Consider the following 25,865-nt stretch of genomic DNA (forward strand, 5'->3'; position numbering starts at 1 on the left):
TACTGCCTCCTCACCCAATCTGCTCTCCCTTCTTTCACCCCTCCCCCCTTATTCCCTTCCCCTCCTACTTTTCTTCAGGATTAGATAGATTACTCTACCCAATTAAGTGTGTATGTTATTCCCTCTTTGAGCCAGTTCTGATGAGAGCAAGACTCATTCACTCCGCTGCACCTCCCCCATCTTCCCCTCCACTCCATAAGCTTTTTCTTGCTTCTTGGATGTGAGATACTTTACCCCATTCCACCTCTCCCTTTTCCTTTCTTCCAGTGCATTCCTCTCTACCTATTGATTTTATTTTTTTTAAAGATATCATTCCTTCATATTCAACTCACACCTGTGTTCTTTTTCTAAATAACCTCCATCCACCTGCCCTAATAATGAGAAAGTTCTTATGAGTTACAAGTATCATCTTCTCATGTAGGAATGTAAACAGTTTAACCTTTTAATATCCCTTATGATTTCTTTTTCCTGTTTACCTTTGTATGCTTCTCTAGGGTCTTGTATTTGAAAGTCAAATTTTCTATTCAGCTCAGGTCTTTTCATCATGAATGCCTGAAAGTGCTCTCTTTCATTGAATTCCCATTTTTCCCTTGAAAGATTATACTTAGGGGCAGCTAGGTGGCGCAGTGGATAGAGCACTGGCCCTGGATTCAGGAGGACCTGAGTTCAAATCCAGCCTCAAACACTTAACACTTACTAGCTGTGTGACCCTAGGCAAGTCACTTAACCCCAATTGCCTCACTAAAAATAAAAATTAAAAAAAAAAAGAAAGATTATACTTAATTTTGCCGGGGAGGTGATTCTTGGTTATAATCCTAGTTCTTTTGCCCTCTGGAATATCATATTCCAAGCCCTCTAATCCTTTAATGTAGAAGCTGCTAGATGTTGTATTATCCTGATTGTGGCTCCACAGTACTTGAATTGTTTCTTTATGACTGCTTGCAATATTTTCTCTTTGACCTGGGAGTTCTGGAACTTGGCTATAATATTCCTGGAGGTTTTCATTTTGGGATCTCTTTCAGGAGGTGATCAGTGGATTCTTTCAATTTCTATTTTACCTGCTGCTTCTAGAATATCAGGGCAATTTTTCATGAGAATTTCTTGGAAGATGATGTCTAAGGTCTTTTTTTTTTTATCATGGCTTTCAGGTAGTCCAATAATTTTCAAATTATCTCTCCTGGATCTATTTTCCAGGTCAGCTGTTTTTCCAAGGAGATATTTCACATTGCCCTCTATTTTTTCATTCATTTGGATTTGCTTTATTGTGTCTTTATTTCTCATAAAATCATTAGTTTTGTTCAATTCTAATTCTTAAGCAAATATTTTCTTCAGAGAGCTTTTCCATTTGGCTTTTCAAGCTGTTGATTTTTTTACATGACCCTCCTGTATCACTCTCATTTCTCTTTCCATTTTTTCCTCTAGCTCTCTTACCTTATCTTCAAAGTCCTTTTTGAACACTTCCATGGCCTGAGAACAATTAATATTTTTCTTGGAAGCTTTGGATTTAGGAGCTTTGACTTTGTTATCTACTTCTGAGGGTCTATTTTGATCTTCTTATTCACCAAAGAAACTTTCTAGTGTCTGCATTTTTTTTTCTGTCTGCTCATTTTTCTAGTCTATTTCTTGACTTTTAGCTCCTTCTTAAAGTGGGGCACTGCTTCCAGGGCACACTGTCCCAAGCTTCAGAGGGTCCAAGGTGGTACAATTATTATTTTATAATGATGATGGTGGTGGTGATGATGATGATAGCTAACATGCATATAGTGCTTTCTATGTGCTAATCACTTTATTATCTCATTTGAGTCTCACAACAACCCTGGGAGGCAGGTGCTGTTATTATCACCATTTTACATATGAGGAAACTGAGTCAAACAGGTTAAATGACTTGCTTAGGGCCACATAAGTGCTCAGAACATAAAATGTTTATTAAAAATGAAAAAAGGGGTAGTTAGCACACTGGTCCTGAAGTCAGAAGGACCTGAGTTCAAATTTGACCTCAGATACTTACTAGCTGTGTAACTCTGGGCAAGTTGCTTAACCCCAATTGCCTCCCCTACAAAAAAGTTGTTGTTCAGACATGACCTCCTTTGGGGTTTTCTTGACAGTGATACTGGAGTTGTTTGCCATTTCCTTCTCCAGCTCATTTTACAGATGAGGAAACTGAGGCAAACAGGGGTAAGTGACTTGCCCAAGGTCACACAGCTAGTAAATGTCTGAGGCCAGATTTGGACTTGGATCTCCCTTACTCCAGGTGCAGTGTGCTATCCTTTGTACCACGTATCAAATTGCAATTAACCAAGGCCTATTGACTTTGTAGACACATTGATATGACATTATTACTCATGACATATTTTGTCAGCAAGAAGACAGAGGTATGATACTCATTTGGATATGTATCCAGAGTATGACTCTTAGGTTTTAACTTTCTAGTGTAGTGGGATACCCAGGAGAGAACACTGCATTTGGTCTAAGTAGATCTAGATAGGAATTGCAACTCTGTTACATACCACACACTTGGCCCTGGGCAAATCATTTCAGCTCCCTGGGCCTCAGATTTCTGATCTCCACAATGATTATCTTGGACTAGAAAGCTCTATGATTTCTTCTTGCTTTCCATTCCTTCATTCTCTGGTGAACCATCTTGAGGTCAAATTAATATGAAGTATTCAAAGTCTGGGGTACTGGGAACCCCAGGTGGTGGGGGAAAGAGACTGAAGTTCTTTATTTATAGCTCTTTGCTTCCTTTCCTTGGTCTAGAATTAAATTGTAGGCACCTACTTCTTCTTTGACATGTCTATCTCTAGAAATAGGAGAAATCCAGGAAGAAATGGGAATGAGCTTCTGAGATTGGTTTGAATTGCTCTTATTGAAAGACAAGTTTCTTTTTTCCCAAAACATTACTTTTGAGGCCTTTTACTTGCCAGGTGTGGGAAGTTAAGGATATATACCATTCCAAGATTATTTATTGAGCATCTACTATGTGCACAACCCATCTTAGGCATAATGGGAGGACACATAAAAGCACATGACATGATCTTTTGAGATGACTTTCCATTGATTTTGTCTTTCTCTTTGACTTTCTATTTGGCTTTCTATTCACTGATTTTAGCAAACTGCCAGGCTGTCATTTCTTCATTATGGAATGTCAGTGTCCTGAGGAATTGGGCCCTACCTTCCTCCTCAGAAATAGAGCAGCCAATCAACAAGCATTTATTAAATGCCTACTATGTACCAGGCATCATGCCAATATACAGAGTGAACCAATCAATCTGACACTTGGCCCTAGCTATCTATACTTGTGTTTGGCAGTTAGAGAATGAGGAGCTGTTCTATAGAGATAGAATTCTCACGTGGCTCAAAAGTTTTAAAAGATGAAAAGTTTAGAAGACTATAAAGGAAGATACTTAGAGAGTGAGAAAGAAGCTAGTGACTTAAGAGTATGTTAAATTCTGAAGTTTCACATTAGGGAACTTTTTCCTTCCTTAATTAGGTGCCCCATAACATTTGTTAAATTACCATTCATGCCATTCATTCATTCATTCATTCATTCATTTATCTATCTATTCATTCATTCAAATATTTATTTAACTATGTATCTATTTGTTTATTTATTATTTGTTTATTTGGGTGGGCAGTGAGGGTTAAGTGACTTGCTCAGGGTCACACAGCTAGTAAGTGTTAAGTGTCTGAGGCTGGATTTGAACTCAGGTCCTCCTGAATCCAGGGCCCATGCTTTATCCATTGTGCCACCTAGCTGCCCCATATTTATTTTTTTTAAAGCCATGGAAATGACACTGTAGTATAAAGAACTCTTGGATATAGCATAGGGATGGGGAGTCCCCTCACACATGCATCCCCCTCTTCCTTTATTGAACAGCCAGAGAAATAATGAGTCAGTTTATCAGCAGTTACAGAAGGGCCTTGGCTTCTTACTGAGTTTTTGCTGCACGTGACTACCTTTGGAAGATATTGCCTGCTGTCCATGCATGTGCAGATGTGGTAGACTTCACGGGCAATAGAAAGGATGTGTTGAATTTGTGGTCAGTGGGGGAGGAATGGAGGCATGACTAATTGTTCTTTTCAAAATAGCAAATTTGCTATGATCTTGGGGTGAGTGAGGCAGGAAGTGTTTCTGGCCTTTTCTGCTTCACTAAGTAATAATAACAATAATAATAATGATTAATAATAGCATCCATGGGGCAACTACCATATGCCAGGGAATCTAAGTGGGCTTTACAAATGTTTCATTTGATCCTCAACAAACAAGAACCCTGGGAGGTAAGTGCTATTATTATCTCCATTTTACAGTTGAGGAAACTGAGGCAAGCAGAGGTTAAGTGACTTGCCCAAAGTTACACAACTAGTCTGAGATGGAATTTAAACTCAATGCTCTCAGGATCAAGGCCCAACATTCTAGCCACTGCCTATAAACTTTAACTACCTTTAAACTTCTGATTGTGGTGAGTGTGATATCTTTGCTCAAATTAAGCTATTTGATAGTCTGCCAACAGGCAAGGGATAATGATTCCTTCTCTACTCTTCTTATTTCTTCTTGCGAAGCATTTTGTAAATGCAATTTGGAGTGCAAGACTGAGTCACTGATAAAATGAGGATAAGCCATGATCTGTGATAACCTGATGATAGCAAGGTACAGGGAATATGCAGATCTTTTCTTTTTCAGTAATATATCTAACTGTAGTACAAGAGTGTAATTAATGTTGTTTTTTTCCCTGTTATACTGTATTTGTGTATTTGGTCAAGATTAAAGAAACCTTCTGAAGGTATCACTAACCACTTAATTTTTTTTTTTTTAGTTAAAAAATCTGGATCCATTTTTGCTATTCGATGAATTTAAAGTGGCTAAACCAGCAGGATTTCCTGATCACCCACACCGAGGTTTTGAAACAGTAAGTACAATAGTTTTACAGTAGGAGTGCATGCCTCAAAACATTTCATGTTCAGATAAAGTGTAATGATCACTTCCATGTAAAAAAAAAACAAAACAACCCAAGCCTTTTAAAAAAAGAAAAACAAATAAGAAGCTCAAAATTAACCATCACCTTGCTGGTTACAGACAAGTGTTTGTGGAATTTGAAAATACTAAGTCAATTTGAAGTAAATAATATTCAAATGTAGATATTTACCATTTGTTGGGTATACTTTTGAATTTGTATAGCTGGAAGCATCCATGTTTGCCTATTTAATTTAAAATGTGAACTGCCTTCTTCCAAACAAAACAACAAAAATAACCTACTAGAATAAAATCAATCAACTAAAGGAATAAAAATAAGACATGTAATTTAAATCACTTTACATGGGAGCACTTAAGTAATTATTTAAATTTATTATTATATTTAAAAGAATTTTTTAAAGTAAAACAATCATATCTAATACAGCCTTATGTTTCTCAGAAAGGATGGGCAGTAGGCATGGCAAAGGAGAAAAAATATTGCGATCATCCAGATGAATTTTTTAAAATATAGATACAGAATTTGGAGGTTTTGCTCAACAAAGAATTTACAAATAAAATTATGACAATGAGAAAAAATGATTGGTAAATATGACAGAGTCAACTAATCTTTAAATACTATACACTTTTCATAATGTCTACTGTAGTTTCATAATGTCTCTGTAGTTTCTGTGACTGCTTCTTATTTTGTGTATCTTTTGCTTCTTAGAATCTTTATAACTATAAAGGCTCTCCTTCCTCAGCCAGAGAGATGTAAATGAATTAATATTGCTTATAAACAACTAGGAGCACATTGATACATAGCTCTAGTAACAAGATCCTGCTAGGATATTTGTGAATTGTTATTGTTTGTTAACATTTCACATGTGGAATCCAAGAGAGGAAGCTCATAAGCATCTCTCCAAAGCTTGCCTTTGAATCCTCACTTGAGAGAATAACCCAAGACTCTTCTCTTGGCATGTGTTGTATAACTGACACATATTATAGATGAAGCTGAATCAGGTAGGTTTGGTCATTTAGGTTTGATATTTGAATAAAATGAGATACTGATATTTAAGAAGAGGAACCCAAAGCACACAAAAGATAAAGCAATGGTTCAGGTAGACACAGCCCTCCTCATATCCATATAGAAGTGTTTTTGGTGAACAAGGTATGGTGGTAACTCACATGGCACTGTGACGTCTGCCAAGTCTGAAGGACACCTGGGTAGTGGGATACCTACTTAGTTTACCACACTGAAGAGCCGAGGATTGGATGGAACAATGGGAGGGACAACTTTTCAGCTTCCTTTGGTCCACCGTAAACTTCCAGGTGCCATCTACCTTCTTTATAATCTGTACAGGGTGGTCGTAAGGAAATTTGATGTAGTGAAATACTCTTAATTTCATCACTAAAGAGGAAAGATCTTTCACCTCCACCCCATGACCTGATGCTATTTGGTATTAATTATATATATATATATGTGTGTGTGTGTGTGTGTGTGTGTGTGTGTGTGTATTATACATATATGTATGTATGTATATATAAATTATATTTCTATTTGTTTTTACCCACAATAACTAATATTCTTTTTTTCTTTTAGTGAGGCAATTGGGGTTAAGTGACTTGCCCAGAGTCACGCAGCTAGTAAGTGTTAAGTGTCTGAGGCCGGATTTGAACTCAGGTACTCCTGGCTCCAGGGCCGGTGCTCTATCCACTGCACCACCTAGCTGCCCCTACAATAACTAATATTGAAGGTGCAGAAAGAGACCTTACAGGTACCAACTTAAAAGAGTTCATAATGTCCATTCTCACAATGCATCTACCCTTATTAGCTATCATAACTGTGACCCCAGCTAGATAACTTGGGCCTAAGGCCTTTAAGCCATCCACAATCCTACTGTGATGAATTTAGTCTCAGGGGAGCCTCAGCCTTATCCTAAGGAAGATTCCTTCTCACACTCTCAAGTTTAGATGCTGGTACTTGGGTGGCTCAGAACTTCCAGATGGGTATGGGGCTTTATGGATTGCTTTAAGTTTAGGTAAATCGAGACAGTTAGGTGGCGCAGTGGATAGAGCACCAGCCCTGGATTCAGGAGTACCTGAGTTCAAATCTGGCCTCAGATACTTGACACTTACTAGCTGTGTGACCCTGGGCAAATCATTTAACCCCAACTGCCTCACCAAAAATAAATAAATAAACAAACAAATAAATAAATAAAATAAAACAAGTTTAGGTAAATCTAAAATATCCTTACTAGAGCAATCCACAGTACAAATTTACTAGCACTCCTGTAAGCTGGTGGTCAAGCGCTTCTTTATCAGCACCCTGTTTCAGGAGCCTCACCCAAAGCTCCCTATGGGACAGGAGGTCAGCATCCTCCATCCACTTAATAGAGTGGCTGGTACCTGGCCTTCCTCTTTCACCACCTACAACTGAGAGCTGTAATTGCTTAGATGGTCACTGCTGTTTGGATATCCTTTTGGAATTTCACCAGTTTATCTCTATAACTGTACAGTTCTTTGAAGAGGAAGAAGACCTATTGCTAAAGCCTGACACCATTCAACTAGGTAGTAGAATGGCTAGTTCATTGGCCCTGGAGTCAGGGAGATCTGCATTCAAATCCAGCCTTAAACACTTACCATCTATGTGACCCTGGGTAAGTCATTAAACTTCTGTCTCTTTCAGTTTCCTCAACCATAAAGTGAGAATAATAATAGCTCACCTCACTTAAATCCAATTCGCTTTCAAGTCAAGACATCACCTTTCTGATGTCATTGGTCCTCTTTGAGAATGAAGGACAAACAACAATGAACAGTAAAAATTAAATGAAAAAATGGGTGTATAGCAGGCACTCAGTAAATGCTTCTTTCCTTCTTCTTCTGAACTCCAATAGCACCCACAGTTAAAATAGAAATTGTAATTAGTCATGTATTATCTCCTGCCATAATTTGTATTTTTTAAACCAGGCTTCATAATTTTTTGTTGTTAATTATAAAAGCAAATGAACCTAATATCCTAGTGTTCAATAAATACAAAGATCCTAGCTATTGAGATAAGGACTCAATATTTAGTAAGAACTGCTGGAATAATTAGCAATAGGAAAGAAATCAGATTTAGACCAGTACCTCATACCTCATACCAAGATAAATTCTAAATGGTTATAAAACTAGATGTAAAGGGTCACATAATAAACAAATTAGTGGAAAAAGGAAGAATTTGCCTTTCAGATCTATGGATAAAAGAAAAGTTCATGACCAAACAAGGGACAGAAAGAACAACAGAAGATAAAACAGATCATTTTAATTAGATAAAATTAAAAAGACCTTGTACAAACAAATCCAGTAGAGCCAAGATTAAAGGGTAAACATTTAACTGAAAAAAAAATCAATACAAGTTTCTCAGATAACGAACTGAATTAAATTCATAAGAGTAAAAGTCATTCTCTAACTGATTAGTAGTCTAAGGATATAAACAGGGAATTCTCAAGGGAAGAAACCCAGCCCATTTATAGCCATATAAAAAAAATGCTCCAAATCTCAAATTAGAGAATTTAAATTAAGGAACTTCTAAAGTTCCATCTCACAGCCATCAGATTGTTAATGAACTTTTTACTTGTTTTTCTTCTCAAAGTAGATTATAAACTTCTTGAGGATGAGAACTATACTTCACATCCTTTGCATCTTCCATAAGGCCTAGTGCAATACCGTGGACACTAAAATTTTCTCACTGGAGGTCTTCAAGTAGGGGCTGCCTAATGTCTTCTAAGGACATTTTAGAGGGGACTTCTATTTAAGACTCTTGTAGGGATTGGCTCAGATGTCTTCTGAAGACTCTTGACTTGGACATCCTGTGAATCTGTAAAATGAGCAATGACACAGTCATTTTTCTTTCTAATACTTGATACTGCTTTATAAATTATATCTCATATTCATCTTTAAATCCATAGGGGAACTATGCAAATTAACATATACTTCCTCACCTGCTCCCCAGCATCTCCCCTCATCATGGTTATATGGAAACTTAGATGAAGCTAAAATAGTTAATTTGTAAATAAGAATTTTCATACACATAAAAAATTGAAAATTTAACTATCTGTCATCTCCACTAGTGGAGGTATAGCAAAATCAAATACAAATATACAAGCTCAGATTCTTTCTCAGATGTTTTTCTGGCCTGTTTCCTTCATAGGGAGAGGCAATGAGGTCTTAGGTTTCTGTGGGTGTAGATAATATCTACACAGATAATAGCAAGATGACTATCTAATCCCCGGGTCATCAAATCATAGCATTTTAGAGTCAAAAGGAATCTTAGAAATAATCTAGTCTAATCTTCCCTTTTACAAAGTAACTGAAGCCCAAAGACTTACCTGAGGTATACCTATATAATACTTGACTTACCCAAGATCATAATTACCAAATGGCAGAGCCAAAATTAGAACCCAGGTCTACTGATTTTAAGCCTAGCAGTCTCTCTTTTATTATGCCACTCTTTCTTTCCAGATCACAGGAGTATAGATATAGACATAGCCTTGAGGGTTCATCCAATCATTATCTCTATGATACTACTTAGAGATATATACCTACTCCCTATATTACTACAAGGGCAAGAGAGAACTAGAGAAAACTTTGCAGGCCTAGACTTGAAATTTCAAACAATAATTAACTTTCTTTAAGATAGAGAAACTTCTGAAGCATTCTATGCATAGCTGTACATATGATAAATATTATTCTGTGATAATAATAAGCTTCCTACATATAATACTATAAGAATTAAATTAGGAAAACCACTGAATCACTTTAACCTCCTTAGAATTATTCTACTAAACAAATGATTATCCTTTGTCTAGTGTACACTTCTTCCTCTCCTTTCCTGTTCTGCAACCAGGAGAGCCAAGATCAAATCAGCTCTGCATAGCACCTGGATGGGGTGTGTCAATCTATTGCCAGATGCCCTTCCCCATCCCTATCAAGTTCCAGAATAAAATGCCTCTCTACCCACCTCTCCTTTATGTATGCTGCCTCCCCCATTTAAATGTAAATTCCTTGAGGACAGAAAACTCTTTATTTTTTGTATTGGTATGCTCAGCCCTTAGCACAGTTAATCATAAACATAAAAAGTGTTTAAGTTTTTTTGGCTATCCATCAATCCATCCATCCATCCATCCATCCATCCATCCATCCATCCATCCATCCATCCATCCATCCATCCATGCATTCATAATTAGTACACTGGTTTGGGTCACTTTTAACAATTAAAAAATGTGTATGCTAGTAGCCCTCTCTGTCCTTCAAATTGAAAATCCAAATGAAATCCCAAATCTGAAATATGTGTGAATATGCCTACACATATATATGTATGTACCTAAATATATAATTCTTTAAAGGAGTATTTGTTATGAATAACACTTCGCGCAACTCACTCAAATTTGCCTTGTAACACTCTGTGATTAAGAAATCTATTAGGGGGCAGCTAGGTGGCACAGTGGATAAAACACCACCAGCCCTGGATTCAGGAGGACCTAAGTTCAAAATCAGGTTCAGACACTTAACACTTACTAACTATATGATCCTGGGCAAGACACTTAACCCTCATTGCCCTGCCAAAAAAAAAAAATCTATTAGTCAAAAAGCATTTTAAGTGCCAGTCTGTGCATTCGTTACATTTGTAATATGGAAAGGAATAAGAGTAGGGGGTAGGAAGCCATTTGAACTGAAAATACGGGTACAGAAAAGATTAGGTTTAATCCTGTTTTTCTAATTGTATTCTTTTGCTTTATAAATATGTAATCCACCTATTATTGTAGTACCCACTCTGTGTAGGAGCCGTGACATTTACATCTATCTGAAAGTTTAACACTTGAAAGGGTAGTATTGTGTGTCTTCCTCTTTGGAGTCTGCATTGCATGCAAAATTTGCTGGGATTAAATAAATAAATATGATCATAGTTTCCCTATCAGGCACACCCTGGGGAACAGACTATGTTCTGAACAAAACTTAAAAAAACAAAACAAAACACATGTTTAAGCTTATACAAAGAAGCTGAAAAACACTGTTTTAGCTTAAACAACTAGGTAAAGAGTAAGGTCTGTAGTAAAATGCATTTAAGACACATGCATGGTTGTTTACCTATAATATTTTGACTTGAATAACCCAACTATTTTAAAGGGTGATTTTCAGATGCATGCTCCCCCCACAATGTAAGAAACAATATTAATTAATTTCTGGCACTTGGAGTATAGCTACTTAAGGAAATATTCCTTTCCTATGCTTCCCTCTCTCACCACAAAATGTCCAGGCCCATTGCTAGTGTTTGGCCTAAAAAGGAAGGGTGTTGTCAGATTTTCAAATCTTTCTTTGTTCCTAAAACTTTTGTTGTCTTGTTAAAGAAATCCAGATATCGGGCATGACCAGAAATAGGTACCTATGTATTTGTTCCCCCCCCCCCCCTTTACCACTGCTGCTTCTTGCAAACAATCCTACTGAGATGTAGCACTCAACCAATTATCAGAAATGCTGAATGCACATCCTGAACCCCAGCTGTGGCTGCTCTGTTAGGAAATGGCTTAATTCCTCAGAGAAGCAGGCTTTAGCCTCCTCCCTAGTGTATCCTCTATTCTCAGGCAATTCTTTAGAAATTGATATGAACAAACACTATTTTTCAAATCTAAGAGTTAAACAACATAAGCCAATAGTTAATATCCAAGTAATGAGGGCACTTAAAATTAGTTATCTTTTGCCATTCTGTCCCTTTGGAGAGTTACTTGCATCTTTCTCTCATCCCCTGCCCTCAAATAGCTGAATGCCTCTTGTCTATCTATCCTTTGTATTTCTGATTAGGGCTCTCCTAATCTGTTAGCACAGCCATACCTAACTAGCAAACAGCAGCATTTGAAGACAAATTCAGTTGAGTTAAAGGGATGAGAAACCCCAAATAGGCCTTGCTGCCTTTCTCCTTCTCCCACAGAAAAATAGTTTCCTGTTTTAAATAATTATTTTTGCTAATTTGCTGTGAAACTCAGTTTACATTTAGCTAAATGAAATCAGTGCTCTGGATCAAAGCCTGCTCACCCTGCCCTACAGCATTATTAGGAAGTAGACATAGTTTCAGGTTGGCTCCTTCCTTCTTCATCCCCTTCACCTGAGTTACCAGACAGACCTCTGTACCTCTCTGGCGCCCACACCAAATGTTCTCTACAGGGGCCTACTATATTGGGCCATATTGTTGTTGTTGTTCAGTCATTTCAATCATGTCCAACTCGGTGTGACCCCATTTGGGGTTTTCTTGGCAGAGATAGTGGAATAGTTTGCCATTTCCTTCTCCAGCTCATTTTTATAGATGAGGAAACTGAGGCAAACAGGGTTAAGTGACTTGTACAGGGTCACAAATTTAGTAAGTGTCTGAGACCGGATTTGAACTCAGGAAATTGAGCCTTCCTGACTCCAGGGCCAGCACTCTATCTGCCGAGCCACTTAGCTGCCTGTTGTATCGGGCCATACCCCCATCCATTGCTCTAGACTAGGGGTTTTTAAACTTAGGTCCACTGACCTCTGTTTGTGGACAGATTTCAGGGGGCCCATGAACTTGAATGAGAAAAAAACAAACAAACAATATCCTAATTTTTAATAGTCTCTGAAATTTAGTATTTACTTCAATTATGAATTAAAACAAACACTTTATTTTAAGAAGGGGTCCTTCCATAGGTTTCAACAGCCTGCCAAAGGGGTCCATTATACTAAAATAGATCAAGAGCCCTTGGCATAGTCATTTCCTACCCCCCAACCTATTTAGATCCCAACTAAGCACACCAACAAGTCCATATTAATGTGAGCTAGATGGTAAGGCAGTAATTTTTAATAATTTTAAATAAAAGAAGTTGAATGAAGAAAGAGATAGTCCCATAGGACTGAGAAGGCAACATGACTTTATGGCAAACATACTTGATTTGGGGTTATAATCTATTGGGTTCAAGTCCAAAATCTGCCATTTATGATTTTGTGACCTTGAATACCTCATTTCATTATTTCTGGATCTCAATGACCTTAGCCATAAAATGAGGGAAGTGAACTAGATTGCAGGGGTTGTTAACCTGTGTCATGTTTGATGGCAAGATGGCGCAATGTACCGTGTTGGGTCTAGAGTCAAGAAAACCTGAGTTCAAATCTGGCTTCAGACACTACTTGTATAACCCCAGACAAGTCACTTAGCCTCTGCTGTCTCAGTTTCCTCATTTGTAAAATAAGGATAATAATAGCATTTACCCCACAGGATTGTGAGCCTGGACCAGAGCAGGCATTCCTAATCTGAGACCCATGAAATTATTTTTGTTTTAAAATATTTCGATAACTGTATTTCAGTATAGTCAGTTTTCTTTGCAATCCTATTTATTTTATTTCATGCATTTAAAAACATTCTGAGAAGGGGTCCATAGGCTTCTCTCTTTCTTTCCCTCTCTCCCTCCCTCTCTCCCTCCTTATCTATCTCTCTGTGTCTTTCTGTCTCTCTCTCTGTCTCTGTCTCCCTCCCCCTCTCCTTCCCTTGCCCCCCCGACATGGTTAAAAATTTCTGAATTAGAGAATTTCTGCATTTTCTTGAAGCTCTAAAAATTCTGTGAAATAACACACTGCACACCTCTGCACCTTGCTAATGTAATGAAAATATTAGCCAGGTTCTGTTGGGTAAATGAGTTAGTTACTGCTTGGAAAATTCAAAGATACTCCTCCTGACTCCTCAGGCTGCTGCAAATTGATTTAAGGGTTGCATTAGTAAGTTAATGGTGGTCTGTTGGCTGATACTTTAGTATTCTTAAAAATTTCAGCTTCAAAAATTACATTTCTGCCTCAGATCACAAATATAAATTAACACAAGGATGAAAACACACAACAGCTTCATAAACTAAGATCTTAATATTAGATTATTCAAGACATGGAGTTTCCATGGAATACTTGCTCTCTCAAAGGGAAAGCCAACTGACAGGTACCCCTGGAGTTTCTCAGCCTTGCTCTCACATAAAGCAAGCATTATTTCACAACTTTGTGTGGGGCCATATGCCTCTGACTTGTCTGTCCTGAGCTAGAGAAAGTGATTAAAGTATGGTGGATTCTGTCTCACAATCAAACCTTAGGCAATTACCAGTGGGTTTATTATTAAAAAAACTTATCAAGATACTTTCAAAGGCGTCTGGGTTATATTTCATTTGAGTCAGCAGAGGGCACTCTTAAGCAGGAATAAATTCAAGAGAACAATCAATCAACATTTTATTCATCAAAAAAAGGAGGTTTTGCATTCAGGGTTCTGTGGAATGAAAGAAGTAGAGCCAGCCTTACCTCAAGCTATCCACCATTTCACATCAATCTAATAATATGATATGATATGATATATGGTATGATGATATGATGTGATGTGATATGACATGATGTACCATATATGATATGATAAATATAATTATATAATAATTATTAATATAACAAATAATGCAATATAATATGATATGATACAATATAACATTACATAATACAATATGTAATATAAGATGATACTATAGTATACTATACTACATTATATTATATTACATTACGTTATGTTATGTTATATTATTTATATTATGTATATGACCGTGGGTGGTTTACTTCATTTCCCTGGTCTCAGTTTACTCTTCTGAAAAATGAAGGTGACTGTACTAGATCTCCCCTAAGTCCATTCCAACTGTGTTATAATTCTGGGATACTAAATGGCTTCTTAGGCCTGGATCTGTGATCCTAAAATTTATAGTTTATATGTCTAAACACGACCAGTTTAAAGCTAATTGCTTGTAAAACTTTATATTGTTTGGATACATAATACTAAAGTAATTTGGGAACTGGGAAGGAAAAAATCCTGGTGGTTATTGGGGAGTTTGAAGTGAATGGGTTCAGATGGAAGAATCTTGGAAAGACCCTACATAGGGAGAGAAGCTGAAGAAGAAATCAGAACCCCCAGGACTTTGCTATTATAGTCATCAGAAGAAATAGTAAAATTTAAGAGGAAGAAACAAGTTGGAAAGAAAGAGGTGAGGGCAGTTGGACAAATGAGCCGTTTAAATTGTACACCCTATAGCTTATGGTCAAGAATTTTAATTTGAAGGGAGAGAAAAGTAAGAGACATTTACAACTTCAAGCATGGGAATGAGGTAGTGTGGTAAAGCAGCAAGAACACTGAGTATTGCATCAGAGAATGTGGATTTGAACCCAGTATTACTTACTACCCATGTGACCTTGGACAAATCATCTTTTTGTGAAATGAGAAGGTTAGAGTAGATGATCTCCAGGGACTCTTCCAACTCTAAATCCTGTAATTCTTTTGGTTTGTCTCTCTGGACCTGTTTGTCTTGATTTCTTTGGTGTAAAGAGCTCCTCATACATTACTTCTTCTACCAAAGTAGGTTGGCACTTTCTATACAACTTATTGTTTAAAAAGTTGCCTTGGGCACTGGGAAGTTATGTGATTTGCTCAGGCTCCCATGGATCGTAAGTGTCAGAAAAGGGGTTTGAACCTGCATCTTCCTGATTTGGGAGCCAGCCCTCTATCTCACCACATTGCCTTCATGATCCTTTTAGTGACATTAACAGTGATGCTTCAGAAAGAAACGTCCAGTTTCTGGTTATTCTTACAGCTCCATAATGGAGACAGAGGGACTAGGTCATACTCAATGGCTAAAGGACAACTCATTGTTAGGACCAGCTGCAACAACAGGATAATGGTGGTGCCCATGAAAGGATCTAAATTAGGTTTTGCTGAAGCGCTAACATATTTATGCCTAGAGAAGATATTCTTCTCATTTCCCATTTTTGTTCCTTCCTATCAATCAATCCCTTTGTCTTCCTTACCTACCACACATGAGACCTACCATTATCCCGTTGTTGCAGCTGGTCTTCACAATAAGAGTGGCTGGTACTTTTAAATAGTGCTTTAAGGTTTGCAAAACACTTTCCATTCATTGCCTCATTTTTTCCTTTAGTCAATTGCACTTGACCTATTTCCTTTGTTTCCCTGTGGCCTCCCACTTGGTAAATCTGAGTAGCTAATATTCATTTAGCACCTGCAGCTATAACTGCTTTCATCTTGAAGAATTTGTTGTGCCAGCATTTGTAAATGTTTGTGGATGCTGCCCAGCTTGAAAACTGTGACTAGGAGTGGGCAAGGTAGCCAGCCATTTAGAGAACAATATTTAGTAGAGCACAATTAGAGACCGTTCTAATATTTCTTTTTTAAATACATGTGCATGTTCTATATAACCTATATCATTTTGCTTACCATCTTAAGGAGGGGAAAGGGGAGAGAACAAGGAGGAAAATTTGGAACTCAGAATTTTAATTAAAAAATAAATGTTGGGGCAGCTAGATGGCACAGTGGATAGCGCACTGGCCCTGGAGTCAGGAGTACCTGAGTTCAAATCCGGCCTCAGACACTTAACACTTACTAGCTGTGTGACCCTGGGGAAGTCACTTAACCCCAATTGCCTCACTAAAAATAAATAAATAAATGTTAAATTATCTTTACACGTAATTGGAAAAAAAATACTGTTTAAAACCAATGAGAAAAAAATGTGTACATTTGTACTGCCAGAAAAGTCCACTGATCATTTATTTGATAATAAGTCCACTTACCTGTGTTTTAGTGAAGACACAGAACATCTGGTTGACAGTGACATACAGAGGAGCAAATTTCTTTTTTTCCCCCTTTTTCTTTTTCTTTTTTTTTTTGTGGGGCAATGAGGGTTAAGTGACTTGCTCAGGGTCACACAGCTAGTAGGTGTCAAGTGTCCGAGGTCAGATTTGAACTCAAGTCCTCCTGAATCAAGGGCTGGTGCTATATCCACTGCACCACCTAGCTGCCCCCAGAGAAGCAAATTTCAAATGCAGGGGTGACAACTTTAAGACTTTGATGAAGGGGTACAAATGCAGTGCTGTGCTGATAAATGTTTAACAACTGGCTCTCTGAGGAAAATGTATGCAGGATACACTTTCAAGTTTAATCTGCATTATTAAAATTTTCTCTGTCCCTTTCTTAAGTCTAGACAACCTGAAAAGCAAAAGTCAAATCCTGATTTCTAGCTTTGCTGATTTCCCATGGTATAAATAGACTGAAAATTTAACAATCTACTCCCGTTCAAACTGACTCTAGCACAGCCTTGTATTCCTTGTTCAGATTCCATATATAACCACACCCAAGCATATCCGACTTCAGCTCCCCAGTCCCCAATACTCTCAAGATCATCAGTACTTGTACCCCATCTGTGAACACTTAGCTAGCCTTACTATTTGTATCTGGAGAGATTTTATGTTTAGAGGCTGTGAAGCACCAAGAAACAATGATGTGCTGAGCAGCCCTGAGTGACAAATAGAGACCCTGAGAAGGTCAGGGGTGGTAGATATACTGCTGGACATTCTTCATGTAAAGCAAGTGACACAGGATGGGTCACACAGCAAGGATGACAGGCAACATATGGATTTCCAGATTTGGAGATTGGAGTCCGCAACAGCATGAATAGTTGACCAGAAGGCTAGAAACTCAGTTAGCTGAGCCAATGATCTGTTATTCTGGACATAAACAGAAACACGGAACATGATGTCAGTTTTGGTAGGTCTGGACTCTCAGCCTGTTGAGTGAAGAAGGATCTGAGTAAACTAGAATAGACAAAAGAAAGTCATGTATTTTAGCATTTCAGATGGTGAGAACGATGCTTTGCTTATTTGGGGGCCAATGAAGGGAAGTAGCAGTAGTGCAAATGAATTCCTAACAATTGACTACCCCTCAGTCTCTGCCAGGGAATGAAGCTTGATTATAAACAGAAATGATTAATATCTGAGTGACTATATTGTTGATGTTTATAAAAGGAAAATCTAGGGAAATCAACTTGGGCCAAGAATGGAAGTCAATCTTTAAAAAATTGGGGGGTGTCATAGAATATAAAAGAATAGACTTTTTTTTTTTAAAAGTAGTTGGGGTTAAGTAACTTGCCCAGGGTCACAGAGCTAGTACGTGTGTGAAGCCAGATTTAAACTCAGTTCCTCCTGAGGCTGGTGTTCTACTCACTCTGCCACTTAGCTACCCCAGAGAATATACTTTAAATTCATGCTAAAATGATAAAAACAAGAGACAGCTTGGTATAGTGGATAGAGAGCTGCCCTCATAGCCAGGAAGACCTGGGTTCAAGTCCTGTTTCTGATACATACTGGATTTGTGACGATGGACAAGTCACTTAATTCCTTAGTCCTCTAGGGCTAATTTACTGAAAAGTTGAAGCAATGGTGTTGGCTTTCCATTGGTGGAGGAAGAGTCTACTAATATAAATGGAATCAGGTTCGTGTCCTATCTCACCTTCTCCCTTAAATTGAATCAAGTCCTTAGTAATACACTATTATATGATAAGAGCATCTTTTGAATCTTAAGTAAAAGGTACCATCCTAGATGCCTATACAGATGCACTCTCTGAGACAGTGATTCTTAAAGCTTATTCTAAAATAAGAAAATGAATCTGTGATATCATCAGTATGAACAGTCACTCCAGTGATACAGATACCAGCAATATCTGCCCATCCTGCATCTTTTGCTTATCCATGTCCTTCTATAAATTTGACAAATAGGGTGCATTCCATGTGTTGGGTGGGAGCCTTCTTCGCTTTCTCTTGATGTTGCAAGGATGCCGCAGGAGCATGGGTCCTGCCCATCCATTACCCCTGGCTCTCATGTCATGACAGGCCCTTTTACTTTTTTTTTGCTCATCCATTTGTTTGATGACAGGAATCCTTTACGCAAAATAATGATTCACCCAGTGGAAATTAATTTTAATGGAATTAGGAAATTGGGAAACAGATTAGCCGTATTTTCTGAAAAGAGTTATGCAACTCTAGTTAGTGAGAGAGCAGGATTTTCAAGTCATACATACATCCCTGGGAAAGTATTTGGAACTAGGGTTGCCCCTTCAGGCCCTTGGCTTTGTCAGGTAACTTGATTATACCCATTCTGTGCCCAAAGAGGGTAAACTAAGGAGTAACTGAGGAGACTGTAGTCTTCACCCAAGTTAGGGTTTAAACCCTTAGGAAAGACCTTTTGTGGGAAGTTTGGAAGGTTATCAAGACACATGTGAGATAACTGGTTATTGAACTTTAGGGAAGAGTGATGGTGATCTCAATAAATTCAAGGCAAGTTAGAGAAGGGATCTCTGTCTCTCTGACCCTTTCTATCTCTGTCTGTCTCTCTGTCTCTGTTTTTCTGTCTCTGTCTGTCTCTGTCTCTGTGTCTCTTTCTGTGGTGTCTATCTCTGTCTCTCTCTGTCTTTGTCTCTGTCTCTCTGTGTCTCTCTGTGTGGTGTCTGTCTCTGTCTCTCTGTCTGTCTCTGTCTCTGTCTCTATTTCTCTCTGTGTCTTTGTCTCTGTGTCTCTGTCTCTGTCTCTCTCCTGAGTATTCTGGATGTTGTCCAAGAGGCATTAGAAGTATAATCTTCCAAAAAATAAAATAAAATAAAATAAAAAAATAATTAAAAAAAAGAAGTATAATCTGGTGATGCAATTAAAAAAGGGTTCCAACCCCCCCACCTTGTTTTGAAAACCTAGTGTAAGAGCAGACATTTTTTTCTTTTAAATAGTGTTTATTTTTTCCAATTATATGTAGACAATTTTAATATTCATTTTTAACAACATTTTGAGTTCCAAATTTTCTTCCTCCCCTCCCACCCCCAAGACAGTAAGCAATTTGATATTGTTCATAAATGTGCAATCATGTAAAACATATTTCAATATTAGTCATGTTGTGAAAGAAGAAATAGAACAAAAGGAAAGAAAATTATAAAAAAATAAAGTGAAAATAGTCTGCTTCGATCTGCATTCAGACTCCATCAGTTTTCTCTCTCTGGATATGAAGAGCATTTTCTATCATGAGTCTTTTGGGGTTGTCTTGGGTCATTGTATTGAAGAGCAGACATTTTGATGGAAGAATCTTGTAGCATGGTGCCACAGACAGGATAATGGATTTGGAATCAGAGATTTCTCTTCAAATTCTGGCCTTGTCATTTGCTGCTTATATCACCATGAGCAAACCCTCCCTGGGCTTCAGTTTCTTTGTCTGTAAAGTGAGGGGTTTGGACCAGATGATATTTACATCTCTAACTGTAAGTTTCTGTTATTTTAAAAATCTGACAACCTTGCAAGTATTGGTGAAACAATTGATCACATTAGCTTCCAGAGGGTCCCAGTCACAGAGTCACATAAATTATTCAGAGCCTAAGAAAAGTCAAAAGCTATTCCTCATCTGACATAAGGGGGAGAGAGAGAAGGAAAGCTGGCAGGGAGGAGACAGAAATGGAGAGACAGAGAGACAGAGAGGGAGGTTGACGGGGCGGGGCATGTACTTAAATACTTAAATCACAGGAGTGAGCTGAGCAGTGACCTATGGAAAGAACCAGAACATAAGTTCTAGGAACCCCAAATCTGTTGGTTAATCAACAAATATTTTTTAAGAGCCTACTATCTGTCAGGCCTTGTGCTAGGTGGGGATTCAGGTACAAAGAATGAAACAATCTCTATTTGCAAGGAACTTATATTCTAATGGAGGAGACAACAAATATACATATAAGTATACATATATATATTTGTTTGTTTTTGTTTTTTTTGCAAGGCAATGAAGGTTAAGTGACTTGCCCAGGGTCCCACAGCTAGGTAAGTGTCAAGTGTCTGAGGCCAGATTTGAACTCAGGGAGTCCTGAATCCAGGGCCGGTGCTTTATCCACTGTGCCACCTAGCTGCCCCCATAAGTATATATTTATATGGTGACAGTGAATAAAGTGTGAGACCTGGAATCAGAAAGATCTGCTGTGTGACCCTAGACCAGTTACTAAACCTCTCCCTTTCCTTATCTGTAAAATTAGAAAAATAATAGCACCTCTGTCCGAGAATTCTTTTGAGGATAAAATTAGATACCCTTTTATAAGGCATTTTACAAACCTTAAAGAGCTCTAGGAATGCTAACAATTGCTGTTGTTGCAGAAGATCTATAAAGAGAATAAATACAAACATATACAAAATAGTTTAGGCAGCAGACAACTTGCACTTAGGGAGGTCAGAAAAGGCTTCATGTAGATAGACAGGACTTTTCACAGAATAGGTGTGGGCAGTACATATTTCAGGACAGAATTTTAATCCACAGTAATTAACAGTAATAGGCTCCCCAGGACCATCAACATTCATACAATGTTAGACTCAATAAGGTTTTTAGAAAATTTTTTGTAAGACAATTCCTGGCATTACAGATAAGGAAATTGAGATCTAGAGAGATGTGACTTTCCCCAAACCACACAGTCACTAGCTAAGTGACAGAGAAGATTGGGTACCAGCTCCTCTGATACCTGATCCAATTCCCTTTCCATCATAATACCAAGTCATACTCAAGCAAGCTTGTAAAATAATTATCCCCATGCCCACCTGTGAACTCAACTTTCCCTCAGGGCACCGAGTGACAGAGAGGTATGCTCATGGTACATTTTGGATGATTGTGATATTTTGTTGTTGTTGTAGAGTGGTTTCAGTTGTGTCTGAATCTTCATGATCCCATTTGGGATTTTCTTGGCAAAGATACTGGAGTGGTTTGCTGCTGCTTTCTCCAGTTCATTTTACAAATGAGGAAACCGAAGCAAACAGGGTGAAGTGACTTGCCCAGGGTCACACAGCTAGGAAGTGTATGAAGTCAGATTTGAACTCAGGAAATCTTTCTTACCTCAAGCCCAGTACTCTATCTCCTGTGGTACCTAGCTGCCAGAAACTATATCTAGTACTTTCAAAAAACGCCTGTTTCTCATTCAATAGCCCTTAATTGATGAGATATATGTAGTTCTTGAGTTTAAGTATGGCAGTCCACTTTAAATTTCATTCAACAGTTCTCCAAATGTTTGTCATTATTCTCTAGAATTATCTGGATTTTGTCAAGCCTCAGAGGTACTTATAAGCAATTTTTTCAAAAACTACACAACTTGTTCAGACCTTCAGATTTTTATTTATACTTCCAGGTTCAAAGTCAGCATATGAAGCACTTTTTATTTTAAAAAAGTAATTCATGGGGCAGCTAGATGGCGCAGTGGTTAAAGCACCGGCCCTGGATTCAGGAGTACCTGAGTTCAAATCTGGCCTCAGACACTTGACACTTACTAGCTGTGTGACCTTGGGCAAGTCACTTAACCCCCATTGCCTAAAAAAAAAAAAAAAGTAATTCATTTCCTTTGAAATAGAAGTTAAAAAGATTTACTCTGCTTGTGCTGTAGAATTTTAAAAGTTAAAACAGGCCTTAGCCACTTTGTAGTCCAGCTGCCTCATTTCACAGGCAAGGAAACCAAGGCCTAGAAATGTCAAATATCTTTCCCAAGATCACACAGCTGGGTAGAGCTAGGATTCCCTTTGATTGCCCCAGGGACTTCCTACTATAACTTAATGAAAGCACAGCTCTTGCTATGTTACTTCCTCACTTCAAAGTTTTCAGTGGTTCTCCTAGATTAGAAAGGAAACCATTCATGCAGAAGTACAGCTATCACTCATTATGTGAATGGAGTGTATAAGTGACCAGTTCAAGGTCACATGGGTAATAAATAACAGGTTTAGGATTAGAGTACAAGTCTTTGAAATCTAAATCCAGGGCTCTTTTTTTTTTTTTAATTTTTTTTTAAGTGAGGCAATTGGGGTTAAGTGACTTGCCCAGGGTCACACAGCCAGTAAGTGTTAAGTGTCTGAGGCCGGATTTGAACTCAGGTCCTCCTGACTCCAGGGCCGGTGCTCTATCCACTGTACCACCTAGCTGCCCTAAATCCAGGGCTCTTAACACTCTGACTTTCTGACATATATTACCCCATCTACATGCTGGAGTTTAAAATGAAAATTTCACAAAGATGCTATATCTTCTCTACTTTGTTCAGGATCACACAGTAACCTCGATGGTTTGTACATTTTAGAAAGAAAATGCAAGACCAAGAAAAAAAAAGCAAGACCATAAACTATATGGGCAAAGACCATAGAAAAAAATTTTGTATGTGTGTGTGGTTGGATGGGGTGGGGAGGAATAGACAGTTTTATACTGTAACCCAGTTTATATAGTAGTAAGTTGCAACTTATTTTAATGTTAAACTATAGGTCAGACACCATCATCTGATGTTGTCAAGTCATTTTTCAGGCATGTATGACTTTTCTACCCCATTTTGGGTTTTCTTGGCAAAGATACTGGAGTGGTATTTCCTTCTCCAGCTCATTTTTGTAGATAAGGAACTGAGGCTAACAGAGTTAAGTGACTTTTCCAGGGTCACATAGCTAATAAGTGTCTGAGGACAGATTTGAAGTCAGAAAGATGAATCTTCTTGACTCCAGGTGCAATACTCTATCCACTGCACCACTTAGCTTCCTCTGATACCATTATAGCTCACTAATATTTTCAAAACAAAAGTGTCTGTATAATCCAACGATAATCCTAACTAGTGGATCATTTATTTTAAGCAGTGTTCAGTATAATAGCATTTTGGTATTGTAAAAATATTTTAATTTAACTGGGCCCTAATCTGTGAACTCCTGGCTGCCTATCTGACTGCTTTTAATTTAGTCTGGGCCATTTATAAATTCCCACAACTGCTTCTCCCAAATTGATAAGAAAAAGATTAGGGAGTCTCTTACGATTTATGAGCGAAGGGTTTATTTATGAGAAGAAACTTAAAAATAAGAACAATGCAAGAAATACGACCTGACTGCATTTTAAACTTTCTCTCCTGCCAGCTGTCTCTCACCTGAGGATATGCTGGCTTCTGCCCCTGCTGTAGCCACACCTCACTTGGACTGGTTTGCCTTCAGTCCTCTGTAACTTTCTCAGTCCTCTCCCTTTCACTTTTTTTCTCCTTCACTCTAGCTCTCCTCTTAGCCGAAAGCCGCCCTGTGTCTCCTTTCTCTTTAGATGTCCTCCCTGTGTCTTCTTTTATGTCCCCTTAGCAACCTTAGCAACCCCCTCTTCTAACTTCTTGCTAGCTCTCCTCCACTTTCACTGTCAGCCCCCTTAGTCTCTGTAGCATCCTCTTGCTTTCACTGCTCCACTCCTTTCTCTGTCTCTGTAACATACCTGTAGCTTCCACCCTGCCTGTCTAAGTTTCCTGGTGTATAACAGGCCTCTCTTTCTCACCTGAAATGCTGGCTGACCACACGTATTTCGTTGGTGCCCCCAGGGTCAGCAGAGCCCCACTCAGCTCCTGCTGGGAGCTGAGGCTGGGCAGAGGAAGCTGGTGTGTCCCACCCCCAGGGCTCTAGGGGGCCATGCCCCCTGCTGTGTGCCATGCCCAAGGCCCCTGCAGCTGAAACAGAGGGGGAGGTGTGGCTCCGGTTTTTGTTTTGTTTTGTTTTGTTTTTTTGGTGAGGCAGTTGGGGTTGAGTGACTTGCCCAGGGTCACATAGCTAGTAAGTGTTAAGTGTCTGAGGCCGAATTTGAACTCAGGTCCTCCTGAATCCAGGGCCTGTGCTTTATCCACTCTGCCACCTAGCTGCCCCAGGGAAGGGGGGGGGCAGGGAAACTCCATTTGAGGCCAATTTTAGCTACCTACAGTATAACAAAAGAATTTGGGTTGTCCCTTACAATAACAGGATTTGACCTATATCTTATTAATGATGCCCTTAGATATCTGCTTTGTTCCTAGAATAAAAAAGGAATTTGAATAGAAAGAAAGATAATGGGAAGGGAGAAGAATAATCAATGCTCTCATTGTTTGTTGCCTCACATGACTCTAATAATCTCTATCATTTTAATATTAATCAATTAATTAATTAACAATATTTATTTTTCACTAATGTCATGTCTGCAATTGTTCTCTTGAAGTTCATTTTGATGAGCAAAAGAAGTTAGCCATTGCTGACTCGATTCATCTTTTCATTTTAAATAAAATGATCAGCAAGATTTCAGAGTGGGAAGGGACTTGGAAGGCCATCCAGTGCATCTGAATGAAAATCCCTTCTCAAGCTTAACCAAGACATAGTTATCTGGTGTTTGCTTATATTTTTCTCTCCAGTGAGGGAAAACCTGCTACCTCCAGTGGCAGTTCATTCCAGTTCTCAATAATTCTAAATGTTAGGAAATGATTTCTTACGTGAAACTGAAATCATCTCTTTGCTACTTCAAACCATTTTGCCCTTAAGAGATAAAGCAAGTTAGGGGCAGCTAGGTGGCACAGTAGATAAAGCACCAGCCCTGGATTCAGGAGGACCTGAGTTCAAATCCAGCCTTAGATACTTGACACACTTACTAGTTGTGTGACCTTGGGCAAGTCACTTAACCCTCATTGCCCTGCGGCCCCTCCTCCCAAAAAAGTAAAGAAAAATAAAAAAGAGACAAAGAGAGTAAGTCCAATTCCTCTGACAAATGACTGCCTTTCCAATAATAATATTGATAAGAATTTCTAGCTTTTTTTTTTGTGGTTTGTCGTTCAGTTGTTTCAATTGTGTCCAACTCTCTGTGACCCTATTTGGGGTTTTCCTAGCAAACATACTGGAGTAGTTTGCCATTTCCTTCTCCAGCTCATTTTACAGTTGAGGAAACTAAGGCAGGCAGAGGTTAAGTGATTTGTTCATGCTCACACAGCTAGTTAAGTGTCTGATGCAGGATTTGAACTCAGGTCTTTTCTGACTGCCAAGTCTGGTATTCCACCCACTGTACTAGCTAGCTGCTTCAAATATCTGAAGAGAGCTCCTTCTAAGCATTCTTTACTTGAGGCTAAATATCCCAAATTCCTTCACTTGATTCCATATTTCATTCCTTTACTTGAAACCCTATGGAATGGTCTCAAGACCCTTCACTATCCTAGTCACTTTCCTCTATCTATGTTTTATTTATTTATTTTTAAGTTTGTTTTGTTTGTTTTTTTGGCAGGCCAAT

The 25,865-nt window shown here is 38.3% G+C and overlaps 1 protein-coding gene across 1 annotated transcript in view; it reads left to right on the plus strand.

The window, feature by feature from the left end:
- PIR (pirin) overlaps positions 1 to 25,865 on the plus strand; it is a 118,272-nt gene that overhangs the window by 3,322 nt on the left and 89,085 nt on the right. Inside the window, exon 3 of the mRNA XM_043995803.1 lies at positions 4,815 to 4,907. Within this exon, the coding sequence (XP_043851738.1) occupies positions 4,815 to 4,907 (93 nt within the window). The remainder of the gene's footprint in view (positions 1 to 4,814; positions 4,908 to 25,865) is intronic.

Source organism: Dromiciops gliroides, chromosome 3 (genome assembly GCF_019393635.1).
Source record: "Dromiciops gliroides isolate mDroGli1 chromosome 3, mDroGli1.pri, whole genome shotgun sequence".
In the NCBI taxonomy this organism is placed as follows: domain Eukaryota; kingdom Metazoa; phylum Chordata; class Mammalia; order Microbiotheria; family Microbiotheriidae; genus Dromiciops; species Dromiciops gliroides.